This window comes from Brachyistius frenatus, unplaced genomic scaffold (genome assembly GCF_029030835.1).
Source record: "Brachyistius frenatus isolate BFR_SWC_R1_liver_20210118 unplaced genomic scaffold, ASM2903083v1 Contig_26, whole genome shotgun sequence".
Lineage (NCBI taxonomy): Eukaryota > Metazoa > Chordata > Actinopteri > Embiotocidae > Brachyistius > Brachyistius frenatus.
Window position 1 is genome coordinate 3,214,516 of NW_027210625.1, and position 19,244 is coordinate 3,233,759.

The 19,244-nt window shown below is 44.0% G+C and overlaps 3 protein-coding genes across 5 annotated transcripts; all 3 read right to left on the reverse strand.

Annotated features, from left to right (window-relative positions):
• Positions 1-512: 512 nt before the first annotated feature.
• Positions 513-5,911, reverse strand: cyp20a1 (cytochrome P450, family 20, subfamily A, polypeptide 1). Its single transcript, XM_069698287.1, has 13 exons — positions 5,455-5,911; positions 4,843-4,892; positions 4,602-4,768; positions 4,267-4,412; positions 4,025-4,192; positions 3,509-3,587; positions 2,763-2,875; positions 2,616-2,670; positions 2,374-2,494; positions 2,043-2,154; positions 1,787-1,851; positions 1,548-1,637; positions 513-1,417 (listed from the first exon to the last, which is right to left on the reverse strand). The coding sequence occupies exons 1-13, from the start codon at positions 5,524-5,526 to the stop codon at positions 1,252-1,254; spliced, it is 1,404 nt and encodes a 467-aa protein (XP_069554388.1). The 5' UTR covers positions 5,527-5,911; the 3' UTR covers positions 513-1,251.
• Positions 5,912-6,001: 90 nt separating this feature from the next.
• Positions 6,002-10,391, reverse strand: tmem237b (transmembrane protein 237b). 3 transcript variants are annotated; one of them, XM_069698290.1, is made up of 14 exons: positions 10,215-10,391; positions 9,941-9,976; positions 8,711-8,742; positions 8,591-8,604; positions 8,433-8,504; positions 8,095-8,223; positions 7,897-7,990; positions 7,590-7,747; positions 7,370-7,502; positions 7,094-7,285; positions 6,718-6,791; positions 6,545-6,632; positions 6,339-6,460; positions 6,002-6,255 (listed from the first exon to the last, which is right to left on the reverse strand). In XM_069698290.1, the coding sequence occupies exons 1-14, from the start codon at positions 10,233-10,235 to the stop codon at positions 6,191-6,193; spliced, it is 1,230 nt and encodes a 409-aa protein (XP_069554391.1). In that variant the 5' UTR covers positions 10,236-10,391; the 3' UTR covers positions 6,002-6,190. The 3 variants fall into 3 exon arrangements, with proteins under 3 accessions (XP_069554391.1, XP_069554389.1, XP_069554390.1); XM_069698288.1 differs by having other exon boundaries at positions 7,370-7,747; XM_069698289.1 differs by lacking the exon at positions 10,215-10,391 and having other exon boundaries at positions 7,370-7,747; positions 8,711-9,421; positions 9,941-9,957.
• A 127-nt stretch (positions 10,392-10,518) lies between these two features.
• On the reverse strand, positions 10,519-19,228 carry mpp4b (MAGUK p55 scaffold protein 4b). The gene is made up of 21 exons (XM_069698119.1): positions 19,156-19,228; positions 18,942-19,063; positions 18,555-18,632; positions 18,372-18,455; positions 17,726-17,857; positions 15,133-15,214; positions 14,755-14,840; positions 14,298-14,372; positions 14,021-14,217; positions 13,792-13,850; positions 13,670-13,687; positions 13,541-13,582; positions 13,419-13,439; positions 13,274-13,288; positions 13,030-13,071; positions 12,695-12,868; positions 12,527-12,607; positions 12,249-12,342; positions 11,895-12,003; positions 11,675-11,809; positions 10,519-11,453 (listed from the first exon to the last, which is right to left on the reverse strand). The coding sequence occupies exons 1-21, from the start codon at positions 19,211-19,213 to the stop codon at positions 11,262-11,264; spliced, it is 1,896 nt and encodes a 631-aa protein (XP_069554220.1). The 5' UTR covers positions 19,214-19,228; the 3' UTR covers positions 10,519-11,261.
• Positions 19,229-19,244: the final 16 nt, after the last annotated feature.

Below are 19,244 nucleotides of genomic sequence, written 5' to 3' on the forward strand. Positions count from 1 at the left end.
TCATGTTTATCAGACTCCCCACTGGTAAAAGCTTTTGTGTTTTGCAAAAATAATCTAGTCATATTCTTTATTAGTTTTCAGCTCAAGAATATCATACTTTAACTCGGGAGAATGAAATAGTTGTAATAAAAGGTTTATGAATTTCCCCGGGGTGAACGCTTTTATATTCTCTCTCTGAAGCTTCGGTTGAAGAGCAGCAGGCCTGCAGCTGGGGAGAAATTATCATATTGCTCTCAGATCCTTCAATAAGGCTGATATTTGATTTAATATTTAGTTTGAAGCTGCAACAAGTAGTCAATTAACCGATAAATGGATCAACACAAAGTTATTCAGCCGCTACTCCAAAAGCAAGCGGTTTCACTGTGTCACTTTGGGCTGTAAAACTTTGTGACGAGTATGTTTTTACTGTTTTCTGATGTGATATTGAACAAAGTACTGATCTGATGAACAACATAGTAACTGTCAGATTGATAATCATTCGTTTCAGACCTAATTTTTTTTTTTTTTAAATACACTTGACAATGACATTTTCCATGTTTTCCTGCTACAAACTAAAATCTAGAGTATTTGCACACTTCATACGTTTGTATGTCAACAAGGAAAATGTAACACCTGTATGACAAACAAATGAAAGATCACTTAAGTTTGTCAAACCATATTAAAAGTTGAAAAGTTACAATTCACATATCTACAAAAGGATCTGTGAAGATGAAGCAAGATAAAAGAAAAACAAATAACACGAACTCACTAAAAAGTCTTTACACATATTTAATATGCAGATGTGGTTAAAGAAGGAGTGAAATGTCTGAATGCAGCGTGGCTCATTTTAATAGACGAACAGATCCCATGACGCGGGGAGTTTTGTCTCGAGGCAGTTGTTCTGGAAATCATAGAACATTTTTGGCATCACAGGTCATTTGTTTCCCTCCTCGAACAGACGGGAGTCTTTCAACAAGTGCAGATTTGACCTGCAGATAATTACTGATGTGCTTAAAGCCTCTGATTGCTGTGAAGTGAGAAGGAAGGAAGACAACTGCGGAGAAACCGTGGTGGTGGAACTAGCGTGTGAAATGATACAGTGACGGTACAAACTGGGGGAAAAGAGTCTTTAAAAAGTTGAAAAGAGGTTCAGTCCAAACTACCATCTTGTTGCTGTTCCTCTAACACATGTAATACTTTGCTGGTAATTTCTTTAATCAGGTGTTAAACTTGTTGTCTATTTTTTTTTTTACCTCGTCTCCCTGCAGGGCTTTAAAGACTATTTTTTAAGCTTCTTCTGCTGACGGTGATCCAGGTCTCGTCCTTCGGTGTGGATACCAGCTCAGATCGGACATCCGCCACTTGTCCCTTCAGCCGGTGAAGCTTCAGCTGCCGCACCACCGTGCTGAGTAGGACTGTAGCGACGGTGTAGGCGAACCTGGCACAGACAAAAAGAAACGGACAGTTAAAGACGTCGGTGAAATAAAACGATGATCATTTGATCCAAGCCGAACGACGGTCTACGGACCGGACCTTTTTTTTTTACACGTTTTTATGAAAACCTTTACCTGAGCTCTGGACACGTTTGATTCCCAGAGAACCCAAGCAGACAGAAGCTCTTGCTGGCCGATTCCTCCTCAAATCGATCTGGATCAAACCTGAGGGATGTCAGAGAAACTGGCCACATCAGTACTTCACCTTGAATTCAATCACAATTTGATCAATGCGTCCTATAAACTGCCTGACTTTTTTGATATTAACAGAAGGAAACATCAACAGTAAAATGTGAAATGGATGAGAAGTGAACCTGTAAGGTGTGTTCCAGGTGTCAGCATCCTGCAGGACCACTCCCAGGGCGTAGATCACCAGAGTCTGAAACATGACAACAACAATACCACAGTTTTCACATTGAGACAAAACTTCTGTGTTCTGTGATTTGCATTTTTATTTCAGAAGACTTTTATTATTTCTTCTCTACAATAGACATAAACACCTCTCTGGTTGAAATAATGTGTTAATATTCTGCAGAGGAATAACTGGGCAGACAGCAGGAAAGCGGATACCTCTTTGGGGATGACGTGCTGATCGACTTTGCCCTCCACTTCCTGAAGCCTAGCCGCGACGGGGGTTAGCTTGGCAGTCCTCACCGTCTCGTTGAGGACCTGTTGGCAGTATCTATGCAAGGACAGAAATGTGATAAGATGGAGGTTATTGAACGTACCAACCGTGTCTGGATGCACCTGAATGTGAAGGACTCCTCATGAACTTCAGTGTATCAGTTGCCTTAAATATTTAAGATGTGTTATCTGCTCTGTTTTCCTGATATCAAGCCAACATGAGGTGTCTGCTTTAAGATTTCACATTCAGACACAGAGCCAGGTCCAAACACCTCACCTGAGCTGAGGAATTTTGTCCAGAGAAACTGGATCAGAACCCAAAACCTCCTCCAGCTCCTGGTACAACTTGTCCTGGACGTCCTCTGAGGTGGACAGGAAGTGAAGTGCCCAGATACACACTGATGAAACACAACATTTGACATGTCCGATTCAGAGATTCAGTGATTATGACAACAACTATTAGCTGGAGTCTTAATTCATTTATTGATCAACTGGTTGAAGTGTTTCCTGGAAACTTACAGTTGGCAGTGATGACACATCCAGCCAGAGTGAAAACCATGCAGTCCTCCATGATCTGAAACAAACAATATTCATTTAAGTACAACTTTGGGACCCATGAAGATCTTTGAGTGACGCTGTGAGTTATAAACCTTCATCGGTGTTCACCTGTCGCTCTGTGAGGCTCGACTGAAGCAGCGCGTCCACAAACACCGTCTGCTTCCTTTGGGCTTTTCTCTCCTTCGCCATTGACAGCAGCACGGACTCCATCTCGGACAGAGCTGACCAGAAAAGGAGAAAGACTTGACGAAAGCTGCTCAAAACTTTACATTGTTTTATACACTTTCTTCTACAGCTGCTGGAGATATGGTCATGTCCTGGGACCTCGGTGATGTAACTGGGAAGGAGGAGAAAGAGACAGACGACTTGAAACGCCTCTGGATCAAATATAAAGTCTCCACATGTGAAATACACAGTTACCACCACCTCTCGACAAACTGTAATTCTCCACTTAAACATCTAATCTTTGATAATTGGCTCCAAAGGGATTTCTCAGTACTTTCTGCTCCCTTTAATCTATTCTCGCGGGCCATCTGTTATTTACCGGTGAGAAAACCTTGAGACGATCAAACTCAACCTCACACACTTCTTTAACCTGTGGTCAGCATCATAAAGTCAAAGTAAAGAAATTCCACTGATAACAGTGATTTTCAGTGTATTTTCCTTCAAGAATGTGTTGTATTTTGTCCTCTTTGGTTGTTTGTGAGGAGGCTTTACACCCAGATAACATCTGAGCGTCTGCAAACTTTCCATCATGTTTCTGCCCCCGCATGTCAACACACAGCAGGTGTGAGGAGGCTCAGCGGGAAAACACGAAAACCAAATCTAGACCCATCCTTCAAAAACTCACTCACCCTTCTCGTAGTGTCCTTTCCTGCTGGGGCTCTTCTCCAGGGAGCCGTCCAGGTAGCCCTTCCCGATTTCTGACCAGATCTGGTGGCGACAGCGTGACTTAGAACAGAAAAACCAACTGACCCCCTCATTTCAGAGATTTATTTCTCTACAGCTTCTGACTTTGGAACTTAAGTAGGTCATATTCCTGAGAGGCCCTGAGTCCCATCTGTTTGTAGCACAGTTTTCTGTCCACTGCGGTGGAAAAAAAAAAAAGGACCGCAAGTGAAATGCGGACAAATCCCGTGCGTCACACACTGGCCTCTTTAAAACTGAAGTATAAGGTGATTGTGTCAGAACATCAGAATCAAAGAACAAAGATTTATTACAAAACTACAAGATTAAATAGAAAACTTTTTTTTTTTTTTGACGCCGCAGAGACAAAGACTAGAAATCAAGCTTGTACTTCACTCCGCTGTCACTGTGGCTGCTCCTCCTCCAGTAAGTGGTGTTTAAAGCTTACACTCTATTATTCTCACCACGTCGTGGTTCTTGCGGAAGGAAATGACCTCGGCGTCGTCTTTGAAGCGCTCTCCCAGAGCCAGCTGGGTGACGGTTTTCAAGGCCAAACCCAACAAGTGGCCGCACAGCGGGGTGTGTTGGGCCTCCGGGAATGAACTCCACTTTCCTACCAGCTCCTCCACCAGCTAGGAAGCAAAATATCAGTCAACAGGCGGCGAGGAAAAGTTTAAATTTATGTATTTCTATCGGCGTTGCATACATGGAGCATGAGAGGGAAGTTGTTCTTCAGCGTGTTGTTGATGGCACCTTCATACACCTTCTTCCTTATCACGGTTTCATTGGCCCCGCCTCCCATCCCTGACTTGTAGCCGAGCAATGACTTCAGCATCGTCTCAAAGGAGTCAGCTAACAGGCAGGAAGGTGGACACGAAAATACACAAAAATTCCTGATAAATACACGAGGTAAATATATGAGGTTGTATGTATGAGGTTTCTTGACCAAACACCTTAATGTGTAAAAGCATGATGTGATTTCCAGCCTGAATTACAGAGACACACTATAAGAGGATCCTCTGGAGGGTATTGATCCCTTACTGGTGTGGTTGGGGTTGATGTGTTGCCGTAGCTGCTTCACAGAGCCCAGGCTGACCACTGGCCGACCGCCAAACCAGAACGACGCCACAGACCCGAACTCCTGATGCAGACTGACGAGGAACTCGTGCAGACTGCCTCTGTTCACAATGTCCTGCAGGTTTCCATCCCTGAGGGAGCAGGAAAACATAACATCCAGAGATGCACACTTTTGACGAAGACGAAGACAATGACGACAACTTACTTCTCATCTGTGGGGTTGAGACCTGGGATCCCAGAGGCCCTTCTGGACGACTGTAAGCATCATTAGAAATAGATGAGAAGCATTAACGTCAGCAAACACAAGCGGTTTTCCTGACTTCTGCCTGAACTGCTGATCACATACATCTATTGTCTCCTCACATGAGTTGACAGGTTGGCTGTGCCTGTCCCATATCCGGCTAATCAACACTCCATTGGAAAATATGTCAATTTAATGCGGCTCTGTTTAGTGGCAACCACATGGATTGTATGACATCATTTATGGACCAATAATTTGTCTTTGTTCTAATCAGCATACAGATGATATAGTTAAAAGAATCGAATTTAAACTGCTTAACTTTATGTATCATGTTGTTAAAAGCTTTACCGAGACTTTTTAAAAGTTGAATTTCACTAAACTAGGTTCCTGGCAGTTTAGTTAAATGGATGCCGAAATTGCACGAGGTCTTAAATAGTCGTCCTGTTCGAGATATAATGTTGTTCGAGACTTTCCCTTTTGAAGGAGAGGAAGGAAACCTTAAATCAACACTTTTCGGCTGAGACACTGGCAGCCAGACGAACAGCCCGCTAACGCAGCTAGCCAGCGTCCACTCACCGGGTACAAATAAAGAACAGCACCGACCAAAATGATGACAAACGTGACAGCAAAGATGGCAAAGTCCAGCATGACTGCTCGCTTTACACAGATAACTTTTACTCATGAATATATGTGTATTTCCTCCACAGCTGATAAGTCTCCGTTACCACGTCAACAGAAACGGTGGGGATCGGATTGGCGCTCTGTGTTCGACTACACGGCCTGCACGGCGGCAGCGCAAACTAATAGACCACCGATGGAATCGATGGGGGAGCTCGATACTCGATAAATATTCGTGAATCTTCAACTATTTTATAGAATAATATGACATTGACAGGCCCTTTTTTTTTAAATTTTTTTAGCACAACTATTACTTTTACTTCTGACACTTGAAGTAAATTGTGTTGCCACTATTTGTATACTTCTTAATAGGTGTTTAAAGTCAAGACTCTCACCTGGTAGGGAGTATTTTGAAAGTAAATGAGCTTCTTACCTCTTCACTGCTTGCCGAGAAAAAACATTATAAACACAGCATGTTTTTGCATCAGCACCAAACTCCATGAGATGTAATAAAGAAACGTTGTTGGATTTATTAAAACCCTGTATTCAAAAAGAGACGAGCACATTTCAAAAATACAAAAATAATCTACAAGACATTTACAGTCAAGTCGCAATGTAAATAACCAATGTGTGTGCAAAATGACAGCAAAGCTGTACAGTAAGTGTTAGAGCAGGTGTGCAGTGATATCTCCTCTCAGGCAGTCATTTCTGATTTGTTCTCTGGATTCAGAGGCATGATCTCCATGGCCATCAGATAACCTGAGGAGGAAGGACAAGACAATACAACTTCATGTTTTTAGGGTTGTTTTCTATGAAAGCGATAGATGTAATATCTCTCTCACCCTCAGTGTAGTCCGTCTCGGGTCTAATGGCAATAAAAATCCAGGCCAGGCCGACCAGCAGAGCCACTACCAGGTTAACGGTCACCCACGGGTGCAGAATCTGGTGCTCCAACCCCGGAGGCCTGGAGAAGAAGTAGGTGATGCTCAGGTGTCAGATCCAGGCTTCATGATGATATCAGAACATCAGATGATTCCCGCGAACTCACCATAACGTTGCGTTTAAGGATGGGTAGAGGTTGATTCGGTCGCTGGTCATCTGCTGGCTCAGAGAGAGAACCAGCGCTGAGAAATACACTGAGTGAAACAAACGAAGAGCGTCAACACAAACCGAACAGACACCAAAGCTCTGAATCATCTGTGTTTAACAGCGAGAACTCACAGAATGAGGCGAGAGCCACCGGATCAAGAGTGATGAACTCCCGCAGAGCCACGGAGCCTTTGGCCAGATTCACTCTGACAACAGAATAAACAGCACATGTGATCTTCTTCTACCATCCATGTCTCCGCAATTCATTATGTCTGTACGACGATGCATTCATCTCCTTTATTCACTTACTTACTTCCCATCTTTACTTTCAAACTTAAGGACGCAAACATTTATCTCAAAGGTGCCCTGAGGAGTTTTCTCGCACAGAAACTCACCGTGAGTCTAACTAAACATCTTTCCATCCTCATTAAACATTTGTACAACCGACGTATTTGAACCCTTCTCCTGCTGGAGGTCCCTGTACGGGCACCAGGCCGTATACGTGTACCTGTCGAAGGCGGCCACGGTGCTGATGGCCAGCAGCATGTAGAGCAGGGACTGCGAGGGGTACGCCAGGCGGTGGTACTGCTCCAGCAGGTTGGACAGAGCGGTGAGGTGCTGCCCGGCCAGCATGTACACCACCACCACGTTCCACATGGCGTAGCCCGCCAGGAAGCCGTGACAGTACAGACCGAACACCCTGAGTCGCACACAGAGGAGCGTTTAGACGAGAGACGACGCGCTCGCTCGCGCGCGCCTGCATCGTTCGGAGTTCTTCATTCACCTGAAGCCCTCGTGCACTCTGACAGAAACGTCTCTGGTGGTCCACAGCGGCTGCACGAGCTGGAAGTCCGCCATGTTGTCCGTCTGGTCGCTGGTCTTCCTCCAGTCGGAGCGCTCTGCGGCCTGGAATCGCTCTGCACGTGAACACACGCACACATTTATCAGTTCAAACTGCCATTTGACAGCCCCGACCACATCTTCTCCTTCTTCTGTCCACTCACTGTTCCTCTCGACGAAGACTTTCCCCACCGGCTGGCTCTGACCATGCGGGGCCGAGAACAGGGAGTGCTGATGGACGGGAGGAGGGGTGTCCGTGATGATGTCGTCCTCTTCTACGTCCAACTCATCGGGAAGCGGTGATTCAACGACTTTGGACTTCCTAAGAACGAGAAGTTTCCACTTCTCAAGTTGTTGCTTTTCTTTATGAAAAATATGTTTTTCAAGGAAATATCGTCGACGTTTGAAGACGCGACTTTGGGCTCTTCAGCAGATGAATTGATGATAACAACAATTCTTTGCATTACTTACTTTTTCTTTCTGGGTTTTCTGACCACTTCCTCTCCGTCGGTGTTCTGATCTGCTGTATCTCCGTTCACCAGGTCGGCTTGGTCATCTTCCAGATCTGAAATCCAGACACAAGAGCATTTAACAATTATATTTCCTCATTTACATCATTCAGAAAACTACAGCATACGAAGCAGCAGTCCCTGTGTTGTCTGACTTCACCTATAGTGGCCATCTTCTTCTTCTTCCTCCTCCTCTGTGGGGGCACATCCGTCGTGGCTTCGAGGGCGAGATGCTCTACGACCTCAGACGCCCTCCGGCTGCCGACTCCTCCCATCTCCATTCCATGATCTGAACGCGAAAGGGGGAAGACGAAGCAAGTAGTTTTATTCTGAAAGGTCAGGGAAAAGGGGGAACAATTCCTTCCTTCCAGTAAATGTCCCACACATCTTCAGAGATATTTGACAACAAATTAAGTCCCAATATAACGGAGGTAAGCTGTGAACGACGAGCCCTTTAAACCTTTAAATTCAGTTTAATGAAGTTAGTTTGTTTCGTACCGTCCACATCATCGACTCCATTTATCTCCTTCCTCACCCTTTTCTTCTTGTGCTTTGCTGCTGGAACGTTTCCTGCAGAAACAAATAAACGTCTCAAGTCAAACAAAGAGTTTCAGATCAAATAAAGAGAAATTGAACATCTTTAAATCCTGACTCACCGGTTGTCTCTTGACTTCACGAGTCCACAGATCACAAAAACAAAGCGAGAGAAGAAAAGTTTAGTTTGACTGGTTTCCATTTTATAACAGCAGCTCTTTGAAATAAAGATGTTTTCCTACCTCGACATTGTGGGAAGCGTTCGTTGTCCTCGCTGAGGAGACGGAAAGAGAAACAAACAAATCCATCACTTCACTTTAAAATCACCTCAATCAAACAAAACAGTAGCTGCGTACGAAAGTCTCTTTTCATTTGAATTTCTACTTATGCGAGTTAACAAGGTTGATGCAGAAATCCAAAACACTTGTTTCACAGTTTTACCCACTGACAAACAAAAAATAGCAATGAAGATGAGTAGGATCGATAAGGTCTGATCCTTTTTCATGCAACTCTTTGAAAATCTTAGAAGCTGGGATACTGCAGAAGTACAAGCAACAACAAACACACACCAGACACTCGGCGGCCAGTGGAACGAGTTTGGGAGGGAGTTTGGTCAATCAGCGATGAGGATCCAAAAAAAAAAGTGATTAAAATTGTGAAACACCTCCTCTTACAACACAGGGCAAGGACATGATAAGAGGCTATTTAAGCCTTAAACACTTATGTAACAGCTGAATTTAAGAGAGAGCTTGGACTTTAATATCGAAAAGTCAGAAATTCGAACAGAATTTTAACATTATAACAGACTCAGATTAATCAGTCAAGATATAAAAACCTTACCGTCATCTTGCTGGCCATTTCACCCAAGAACCCAGTAAGACTGGAGTGAAGCGACACACGACATCCTGACTGTTAAATCCTCAGCTAAATCTGTGTTTATACATCCGCCAGGACTGAGGATTAGGGCAGAGGTCAGACGACTCAAGTCTTTTTTTCAAACAGTAGAGAGTAAAAAGACGTGGTTCAGAGGAATCTGGTTTAATCTTCCTGGCGGCGTCTCCAGGTACACGTTGTTGTCCCTGCACATTGGCTTCACTGTGTATTTCAGGGATGCTTTTCCTTTTTCACTTGATCAACTGTTTAATCTGTTAAATATCAGAAAGTTTAAAAATATCTACCTCACTTGCTCAGAATGGTTTGGATTGTTTGTGATTCAATGGACAAGAGAAAATCAGCAAATCTTAATATTTAAGAAGCTGAAACCTGCAAACTTTCAAGATTATTCCTTCATAATTTACTTAAAGGGGGCCACGGCCATGAGACTAGATATCGTGGATAGGGCACAATTGCTGTCTTATTCTAGTTTTAATGGCTGCATTAGTGAACTGATGCCATTTTATGTACTTACCAGATTGTTAAAGACTGTTTAAGACTAAGTCTTAAAAATACGTAAGTGGGTTTGAATTACTGACCTGTGGAAGAGGTGGGAGCTCCCTGGCCCTCGTGTTCTGTACATAAGCAGAGAAAACACACATTTATTAGTGACAATTTCAATTCGTATATTACTTATATTACTCAACAGCCCCTAGGTAAGTAGTTGAAGACAAAATATGTCATCTAAATTTCACTGTGCAGTCAGAATATTTTGCATATTACCTTTCCTAATCGGCACATATGAGATTTTTCTATTTGCTAAATAACGTTAAAGCTTTCGTAAAAACATCCGTTAGTTTTGCAAATACGCACCTTTGAGCCTCCCGTGTCCATATTCCAAAATTTCACCAAAAACTGCGCCTTCAAATATTAATCTGACTACATCATGTGCATTTTAAAATGATATTTTAACGATTACAACCGTTTAAAAGTGATAAAATGTTCACTTTTACTGTTAAAGACTCTGTTTATAATCTGCAAGCGTAGAGCCTGTTACCCGGATGTATTTAAAAGCAGCACACCACACTTCCTGTATCTTCAAAATAAAAGCTCCCACAATAAGCGAGGAGAAGATGAATAAACGGCTGAATAAATGATGAATAAATTACTATGAGAAGTAGTTTATTGATGTCACAAACAGGTACAAATATTCAAAAGTTATTGCTTTGGTTGCAATTTTTTTGCAATTTACCTCGAAAAATGATATTTTAAGGACACAAAGTGTTGGTCTTGCAAGAGTTTGCCAAACACAGCTTATTTAAAATCTCAAATAATTTAGTTTTTGGCATGCAATAACACATCAAGCTATACCAAAACACAAAGAAACAAACCATTTATCAAGATTGAAATAAAAACAAAACTCTTAGCTTTCTAATATGTAAACATCAATTGAAAAAAAGTCCCATTCTGTCTTGCAGGTCTGTGAACAAGACTGGGAAGCAGGGCTGCAAATTAACCTGTTTTCTTCAAATGAAAGCTGCATGCAGAGCAGAAAACTACCATTTTCTAATTTAAACAACCTGTAGGTCTAACAGCACAGCAAAGGAAGGCGCTCCTGGTTGCAGATGTACTATGATTGTTTGAAATCTGTTAGTTTCACTACTAGTACAAAGACAAAAGAGAAAACTGTGACAAAGTCTGACAGTTTCCGGGATTTCTTTGGGCTTGAGTCCAGCTTCATTTTATCCTCGGGGATATGGAGTGACGTAAGCAGCAGATCAAGAACGCCACAAACACATAAGTCAAATTATTCCGATTTTCTCGTGCCCAGCTCCCCTCTAACTGATTTTGTACAATGAAGGATATTACAGACTCTCAGTTTCCCAGATTTGCTGCCATGTCCCAGTATCCTGTCCTGTTCTACGATTCGGTGGTGGGTCGTATCCAGCTGGCAGGGACCCACTGCGGCTCGTCCTGCGCCTTCCTCACCACCGTCAGCAACTGGTCACAGGAGTCCTGCAGCTCCTCGTTGACCATCACATGATCGAAGAACTGCGAGTGGTGGGACTCCATCTTCCGGGCTGCATCCTCTATCTCCTGGAAGTCTTCATCCTGTTGGAGAAAACAAATACCAAGATGTTTCCAGCTTCTTACTGACTGAAATATATTTTTTATGATTTTGTGATTTTTTTTTTTTAGTTTTGGCTGTTTTTTTTTTTTTTTTTTTCAATTTTAGTTTTATATGAATTTAAAATCCAAATTAAAGCTTAATGCTCCTTTTATGATCGAAAAGTACGCTCAAACCATGTCTAAATAATACAACATGGGCGTACTTTGAACGGTCGGTTGACGTAGTAGTTGGTGGTGATGTACGAGTCCTGTCTAGTCTCCCTGAGGCGCTTCAGAGGTGGAGGCTTCACGTAGATGATGTAGGCCCTCAGCTCGTGTGTCCTCACCGCCTGCATGGCCTAAATGGAAAACAAAACCACTTTCAAAACATTTCATAGAAGCACTTTTAAAACAGATTCGATCTCGATTCTTCTCTGGACTCACTTTTGGTTCGATGTCGATGACGCACATCTTCCCGCTGTTTAAAACTTCCTTCACAGACTCAATGCTGGTGCCGTACAGATTCCCCTTGTACTCGCCGTACTCCACAAACCTGTTGGGCATCATCAAAGCATTTTTGTAATATTTCTGTAGGTCTCAAACTGAGACATCATCTCACATTTGATCCAGACTCATGAGCTGCATTTCAGATCGTATTTGTGACAGTTATAGCATTAGGTGGTTGTAGCTTTCAAGTCATCAAATTCAGTATCAGATCCTGAAATCAGACCATCAGTATGAATCCCTATCAGTCGTTTGATGATGTCATAAACAGGTAGATGGTTTTCTCATCCTCACCTGTTGTTATAAACCATGTTGTCGAAGACCTCTCGGCTGGTAAACAAATATTCTCTGCCAGACTCCTCGTATCCTCTGCGTGCTCTCGTGGTGTCTGGTGAAGAAAAAGAAACAAACATTTTACTCTTAATTTAATCAGATTATCAGAGAAACAGACGCAAAAATACAAAACCAGAGGCCCCAGATGCAAGAAAAAAAACAGAACATTTGGCATGGCCTTATGTTTTCAGGTTTTTTTCATATTAACATATATTATTATTTGAGCGACTGGTACATACGAGGTACGGCTCCCTGGAAGAGGTTCGGGTTCATCTCAATCAATCGCCTCCGAAGTTCATTAACACCAACACCAGATGGACCTGAAGAAGCAGCACATTTTGATCTTTAACTTGCTGCCTAATGAGTGAAACAACATCCAGTAGGATTCACTGAAATGTTTCCTGCACCTAAGAGGGCGATGAGGCGGTGTGTATCCTGCGGGTGGCGCTGGTAGCGCACCACCTCCTCGTAGGGGCTGTTGAGGGCGTTGTAGCAGCTGCTGGGGCAGCGAGTGTGGCAGGACGGCTGGGTGGTGCTGTGAGACCGCCGCCGGCACAGACGGATGCTGCGCCTGAAGCCCGCTGACAGAAACAAAAAAAAGATGGAGTCAACAGAACCTCAGAGACATGATCCACAATACAAGCTGATGGACTCCAAAAAAAACATATTTACGACAACATCGACAATTAACAAGTAACAAGGTTAAAAAAAAAAAATGCTGCTTCAGAGTATGAAGACTTACCTAAATATATTCCTTCAGTGTTGCCGCTGAAGTCAACCTCCTCTGATTGGACATGAGGTGAAGCAGAGTGCAACACATGGAGGAAAATGGAGGAGAGGATGAGTAAAAAAACAAACAAATAAATACAGATAGTTTACATGCACAAGTTATTTAGATAATATTTTAAATCACAGTAATGATTGCAGCAGCCTCTGCAATGAGGTCAGCCGGCAAGTAACAAGACAAACATTTGTGTTTTTCTTACCTTCTCTGAACTCCTCTGACATTTCACGGTTGGTCAGCAAGAAGGTTTGGAAAAAGAAACAACAGCAGATGTTTGAGATGAAGGACAGGAGATGGAGCGATGAGTTTAAAGACAAAACAGACTCAGTCAACAAAGACTTACCTACCAGATTCAAACGCCTCCTCATCTGAGGCAAAGAGAAAAACACAGAAAAAACACAGGGAAATTAAGCACAGAGAAGCAGAGAGGGTTGTGAATAAAAGATTAATACAGCAGGTGGATCTTTACCTGCTTCAACACATTTCTCGTCAATGGCCATCAGGTCTTCCTCTGGGGGTGAAAAATTGAAATAAAAAGTCAGATCTGTCATTAAACCATCATCAACTTCAGTGTGGTCTGAATGTAATCTCTCCTTACCTTCTTCTACAGTGCTCACTTCAGTAAGCGTGGGGCAAAACACAAAGAAAACTCGTCTGTGAAGTCGCACTGGGACTTTTTAAAAGTGTGAGATCAGTGACAGAAAATCTGAGCGCACTCACAGGTCTGTATGCATCCGTGTTGCTGGTAAGGCTGAGACCACCAGAACTCCCTCTGCTTCCTGTCACAACAAGAAGAATCACGTTGAAGTTCAACTAAAATACACTGCACCGCTCAGGGCGCAACATAAAATGTTAGAAAATAGAGAGAAAAATGGACATCACAAGTTCTAACAGCTGAGTTGACGCCTTTGAATGCCCCCAAAAAAAATCTAAAATCACTTAGTCTGACCGTCTGAGGAGGTTGGTGGAGGGGATGAGGCCGGCGCAGGAAGTGTCGCTGGGCAGCTTCTTGGCCTGCCACCACAGGGCGTCCGTCTGGTCCACGATCTCCAAGATGTCGCCTTTCCTGAAGCTCATACCGGCGTCGGCGCAGGGGATAGCCGGGTCCTGCTGGGGGCTGTAGTCGGCCATGGACCGCACATACAGCTGACACATAGAAAGTCCATTTATAATGAGGTGTTAATGTGTAAAGTGAAAGAGGAAGGAGGTGAGGGAGGAGGATTTACCATGGTCTGGTTGTGGACCGCCCTCTCTGTGATGGGAACCACCTTAAACATGATGGTGCCTTGTGACCGAGTTTGCTGATTGGATGTGAAGAAACAATGTGGATCAAAAGCAGCTAACACAACATACATTTTGAATGAACAACTGTGAAACATGAATCAGGTGTGAGGCTGTGATGCCTTCTGCTTCTCATGATGAGCTTGTGAAAAATCAGGGATGTGATCAGCTAGGTCTTGAATCAGACCACAGAAAAGACAGTTTGGGATTCCAGACTACAGATATGGAGGACAGAAAAGGACACATAGAAATATAAGTGGTCTCATTTTACACCCATATTAAAAACGAATTTAGCTGCTACAACACTCTTTCATTAAACAATCTCACAAACAAACAACGAGCCCAAATTTCAAACAGCACAGTGCAGAAGTTAAATAAGTGGTTCAGCAGTTGTTGACTTACCACAACTTGGATGACTTGCTCAGGCTCCAACCCGTTCACTGGAAACCCGTTCACCTCCATGATCCTGTCCCCTGCATGCAGCAGCCCTACAAACACACATGCAGAAATAGAAACACAAACAAAAATCAGATCATTAATTTGTCTTAATTTTTTTCTCCTCTAAAAGTACTTTGTTCTTTCAGTGTGCGAGTCTTTTATCAGATAGCTTTTGCCCTCACAGACTAACCTTTATTTGTTCTCAACATGATAAAAGTCCAGTTTTTTAAGTTTCTAAAGGTATAGTGCTCTGTCTGTTACACTGTGGCATCACTCAACATGTCATCACTCATGTAAAGTAATTCTTTGATCAGCAGCACAAAAAACAAACATGATCCTCACCGCTCCTATCAGCCAGCCCTCCGTGAATCACCCGAGCTATGAAAATCTCCCCTGTGATCTCGTTTCTCTTTATAGTTGCTCCCTAAAACCGAAAAGATGAGAACACAGAACATAGGCCGGCTGTAGTGTGGAGTAAAGACACATGTGGGTCAAATTGAATCGCATAAATATAGACAGATAAAGCTGATGAAGCTTGCAGGGAGCCGTGATGAGGATTCAAACACTATGGAGTGAAATGGAAGATATCATTCAGGTAGAAATAAAACAACAACGACACAAATGAAATGAAGGCAGCTGAAGTTCCTGCTGAAGCAAAAACAAACGATGACGATGGAAGAAATGCAACAAAACGAGCAGAAGAAACATCGACTACCACTGTGTGTCTGCTGGGCAGCAGCTCTGCAGAGACGCCTTGAAAGGACACATAAAGTCCATTGTTCGGACTCTCTTCTCATGTCGCCCTCTTCTTCTTTTTCTTCTTCTTCTTCTTCTTTTTCCTCTGGTTCGAGCGAGCTCCTTCCACTGAAGTCCCTTTGGGCTCAACTCGCAGGCCGTTGGTGACGGGATGTTTGAATGCTTCCACATCAGTGCGGCCGAGCTTCTTCTGTGCTGAGGGGGTGTTTTTTGTTTTGGCTCGTGGAGATCCGTGACAGGACACAGACAGAGAGCTGGTGGCCTGAGAGGTGGAGGGAGCGCCCAGGGAGCTGCTGAGCGAGCTGGAGGAGGAGGCGGTGGAAAGGAGCGATGGGAGGGAACATCTGGACTGACGTGTCAAAGACAAAGTGTCGTCCTGCTCAGTGACCGCCGGTTTAACGGGGTTGATCTCGGTCCTGGTGGCGGCGAGGAGAGTCTGCAGCCGCCCCACCACCTGCGTGAGGAGGACCAGAGCTTGCGAATTGTCCTGCACCGTCTCCGACATGCGCTCGGTGGCGGCTGCCATCTTCTCCCCGAGCAGTTTGATGTCTTTGGTGCTGCTCTCCATGGAGCAGGCGGCCAGCTGCACAGTCATCCTTAGCTCGTCCAGACTCTCCTGCTTGGCGAGCTCCACGGCCGCCGGCGCCTCCTGCACGCGGTGGGGGTGCATGGGGCTGGGCGGAGCTGTGCGGATGCGAGGGCTTTGGTTTCGTAGCCTCGGAGGAAGGCCTGGCTGGAGGTAGTCGTCTACGTTGGAGCAGTATGGAAGGCTGAGACACGGCGGAGACATGGTCCACCGCCGGGCAGCGGGGAGAGGTGACGTGGTGTGGCCGGACACTCCCGCCTCATCCTCTTCTGCACTGTCGAGCCCTTCAATGATGTTGTCTCCAACGACAAAACAGACATTGTTAATCCATGAAAGATGATAAGTAAATGATGGACGATGGATGAAGATGGCGCAATGACGAGTGATGAAAACAGCAGGGCCTCGTTTCCCAAAAGCATCTAAAAGCGTAAAAATAAAAGCTCTCACATACTCAGAGTTTGAGTACATAAACAACATATAGAGATTTAACAGCATTACGAAACACTTGAAGAAATCCCCTCAATGTTCTCTCAGGAAACGAGGCCCACATCTTTCCTTACCAATCAGAACCGAGCTGTAGACCGCAGGCGCGGAGCGGTTCAAGCTCTGCTCCCACAGCAGGTTGGTGTAACAAACTCTACACTGGCTAATCGGCTTCCGACAGCATGCCTGGCAGCTACTCCTCGGCTTGTATCGAGGCGGAAGGTACAGCCGAGCCCCTGCTGGGCAACACAGCGGCTCAGTTGGCGGGTAGCTGCCTCTCCGGACGCTGCACCACGACGAATCCTTCCCACTCAGGCTGCAGCTCTCAGCTGCGGGGCTCCGGACCCCGAACGCTCCGGCTCGTTGAACCCTCTGCTGGGTCAGAAGCCTCAGGGTATCCCAGTGATTGCGGATCCCCCTTCTGGGGCTTTTTATACAGGGAAGGGAAGCGGTGGGCAGCGGCAGCCCAACTCTGCGGCGGTCGCACAGCTGTGAGACAACAGAGTCACTCAGATGAAGAGGGACATGTCCAACACAGACTGAGCACTTCCACCGGACAACAACAAAGATTAAAGTCTGCTCAGTGCTACAAAAACTTCCTCATATCCTCACAAACATATGAGCACTTTCTATTAAAAAGACACACAGATTACAAACAGCACAGTTGCATGTGAACCATTCCGATCATAAATTTGCATCAGATGTCTCCAAACTGTTTTATTTTCTTCCTCTTCGAGCTGTTTGGGCTGTTAGAAATTCATCTGTAGCATCAACAGACAATCAGACAAATGACAGATTATAGAATTCAAACATCTGGTCTCTCTTTGACGCAGTCAGCTGTTTCAATTTATATTTGGCCAAAAAGCCCACATATTAAAATATCCGTGAGCATCTGCTCGTACAGTGCTGGGAGAAGTGACTCCCCTGTGGTCCAGTTCATGTCCTGAAGTGCGTGCATGACTTTACAGGCAAAGAGACAATTAAACACGTGTATCCAGGTAAATTAAACAAAATATTGTACGATGCTACAAACCAAACTTCACAGTTTCTACGTTTTAAAAGTGATTAAACTCTAATGCGAGATGAGGAGGCGTTTGCTGCCAAGCTCACCAGAGGCTGCTTGTTCTTGACCAGGCAGACGATCCTGGTGGCCTCTTCATCGTCCGGCAGGTCGTCCGGCATCGGCGGCAGCACCGGCTCATAGTCCTTCTGGGCCACCGTATCGTGAGCAGAGAGCAGAGCCTGGAAAACAGACAAAGTAGACTGATGGTTCGACAGCAAGCTCAGTTAAAGAATATAAAACACAAATTTAAAATGAATGTTGTTATTGTCTCATAATACTTAATTTGTATCATTAGAAATATAATTCGTAATTTCTTTCCAACCTTCATCTTTTAGTATTGTTTAAAACCTTTTAAAACAAGAAAAAGGACACCGGTGCAGATCAAATTTCATATTTCTTCAGTAATATTCACCCAAAATATTACTATAAAGCAGCTCAAGGTTGTGACAAATATTGTTACAGCACAGAAATGTAAGAAATTAAATTCCAATAGAGACTATTCAGATATCTTTGTTCTGATTTCAATGAAAGTTGCATTAATAATATTAATAATTCAAAGTTTAAGAAAGGAAATATAGGATTTACAGACATAAATTAGATTCAGTGTCTCCACATGCTCAGAAAGAGACATCACTGTCAGTTCAGACCATCTTTATTAGGTCAATATCTGCAACCAGCCAGGTGGTTTCTCACCTGCAGGTGAGGCTGCCGCAGGAGACGGTAGAGCTCTTTGGCCTCTTCGGAGCAGCCTGGTAACGATCTGATGTCTGCCAGCAGCTACACAGACAGAAACAACACAACACACATCTAAAAAAAAAAAAAAAAAAAGTATCTACACGATGACTGTGAATGACAACTCATCATCATGAAACAAACCTGAAGCGAGAGTCCTGAAGTGTAAGTCAGAGTCGGTGCTGGGGAATCTCTCAGATACCTCTGAAGACACTCGTGAACCTGAAAACAATGCAGTCGAAAAATTCAGCGAGTTAAGTAGCTTGAAAGAAACATCGATCCTCACATACTGTAAAGCTGTGAAGTATCAATGTGGAACGGTATAATAAATGATGTTACAGAAGAGTTGATATTCCTGTTAAAACGATGAACCAAGAAGGTTGTATACAGACCAAAAGATAAAGGAAAGGACTAGAACATTTTTAAATAAGTCCTAAAATAAATCCCCGAAAACAGGATTTGACAGCAGACTATTAATACAGAGATGAAAGGAAAAAGTAGATTCCCAGGAGAAGCGGCGTGTTTTCAGACCTTGAGCAGTGACTGCAGCCATGAGGAGTTCAGCAGACTGTGGAGGATCTCCGCGCCGTCGATGTCCTGACCCACTGACTGCCTCACCTCCTCGATCACGTCTGACAGGATCTGACGCAGGCCTGCAACACCAACACAAACAAAACAGACAGTAAACAGGACAATAAGTCAGTGCATTAATGCAGTAAAATGTAAATACATGTCTGCTACTGACCGTGCTCTCCAAGCTCATAGTGGGGGTTTAAAACTTGAGCCTCCACCGCCTGCCTCATGGTCGCTGGACCCCCGACCTTTGACCCCGAC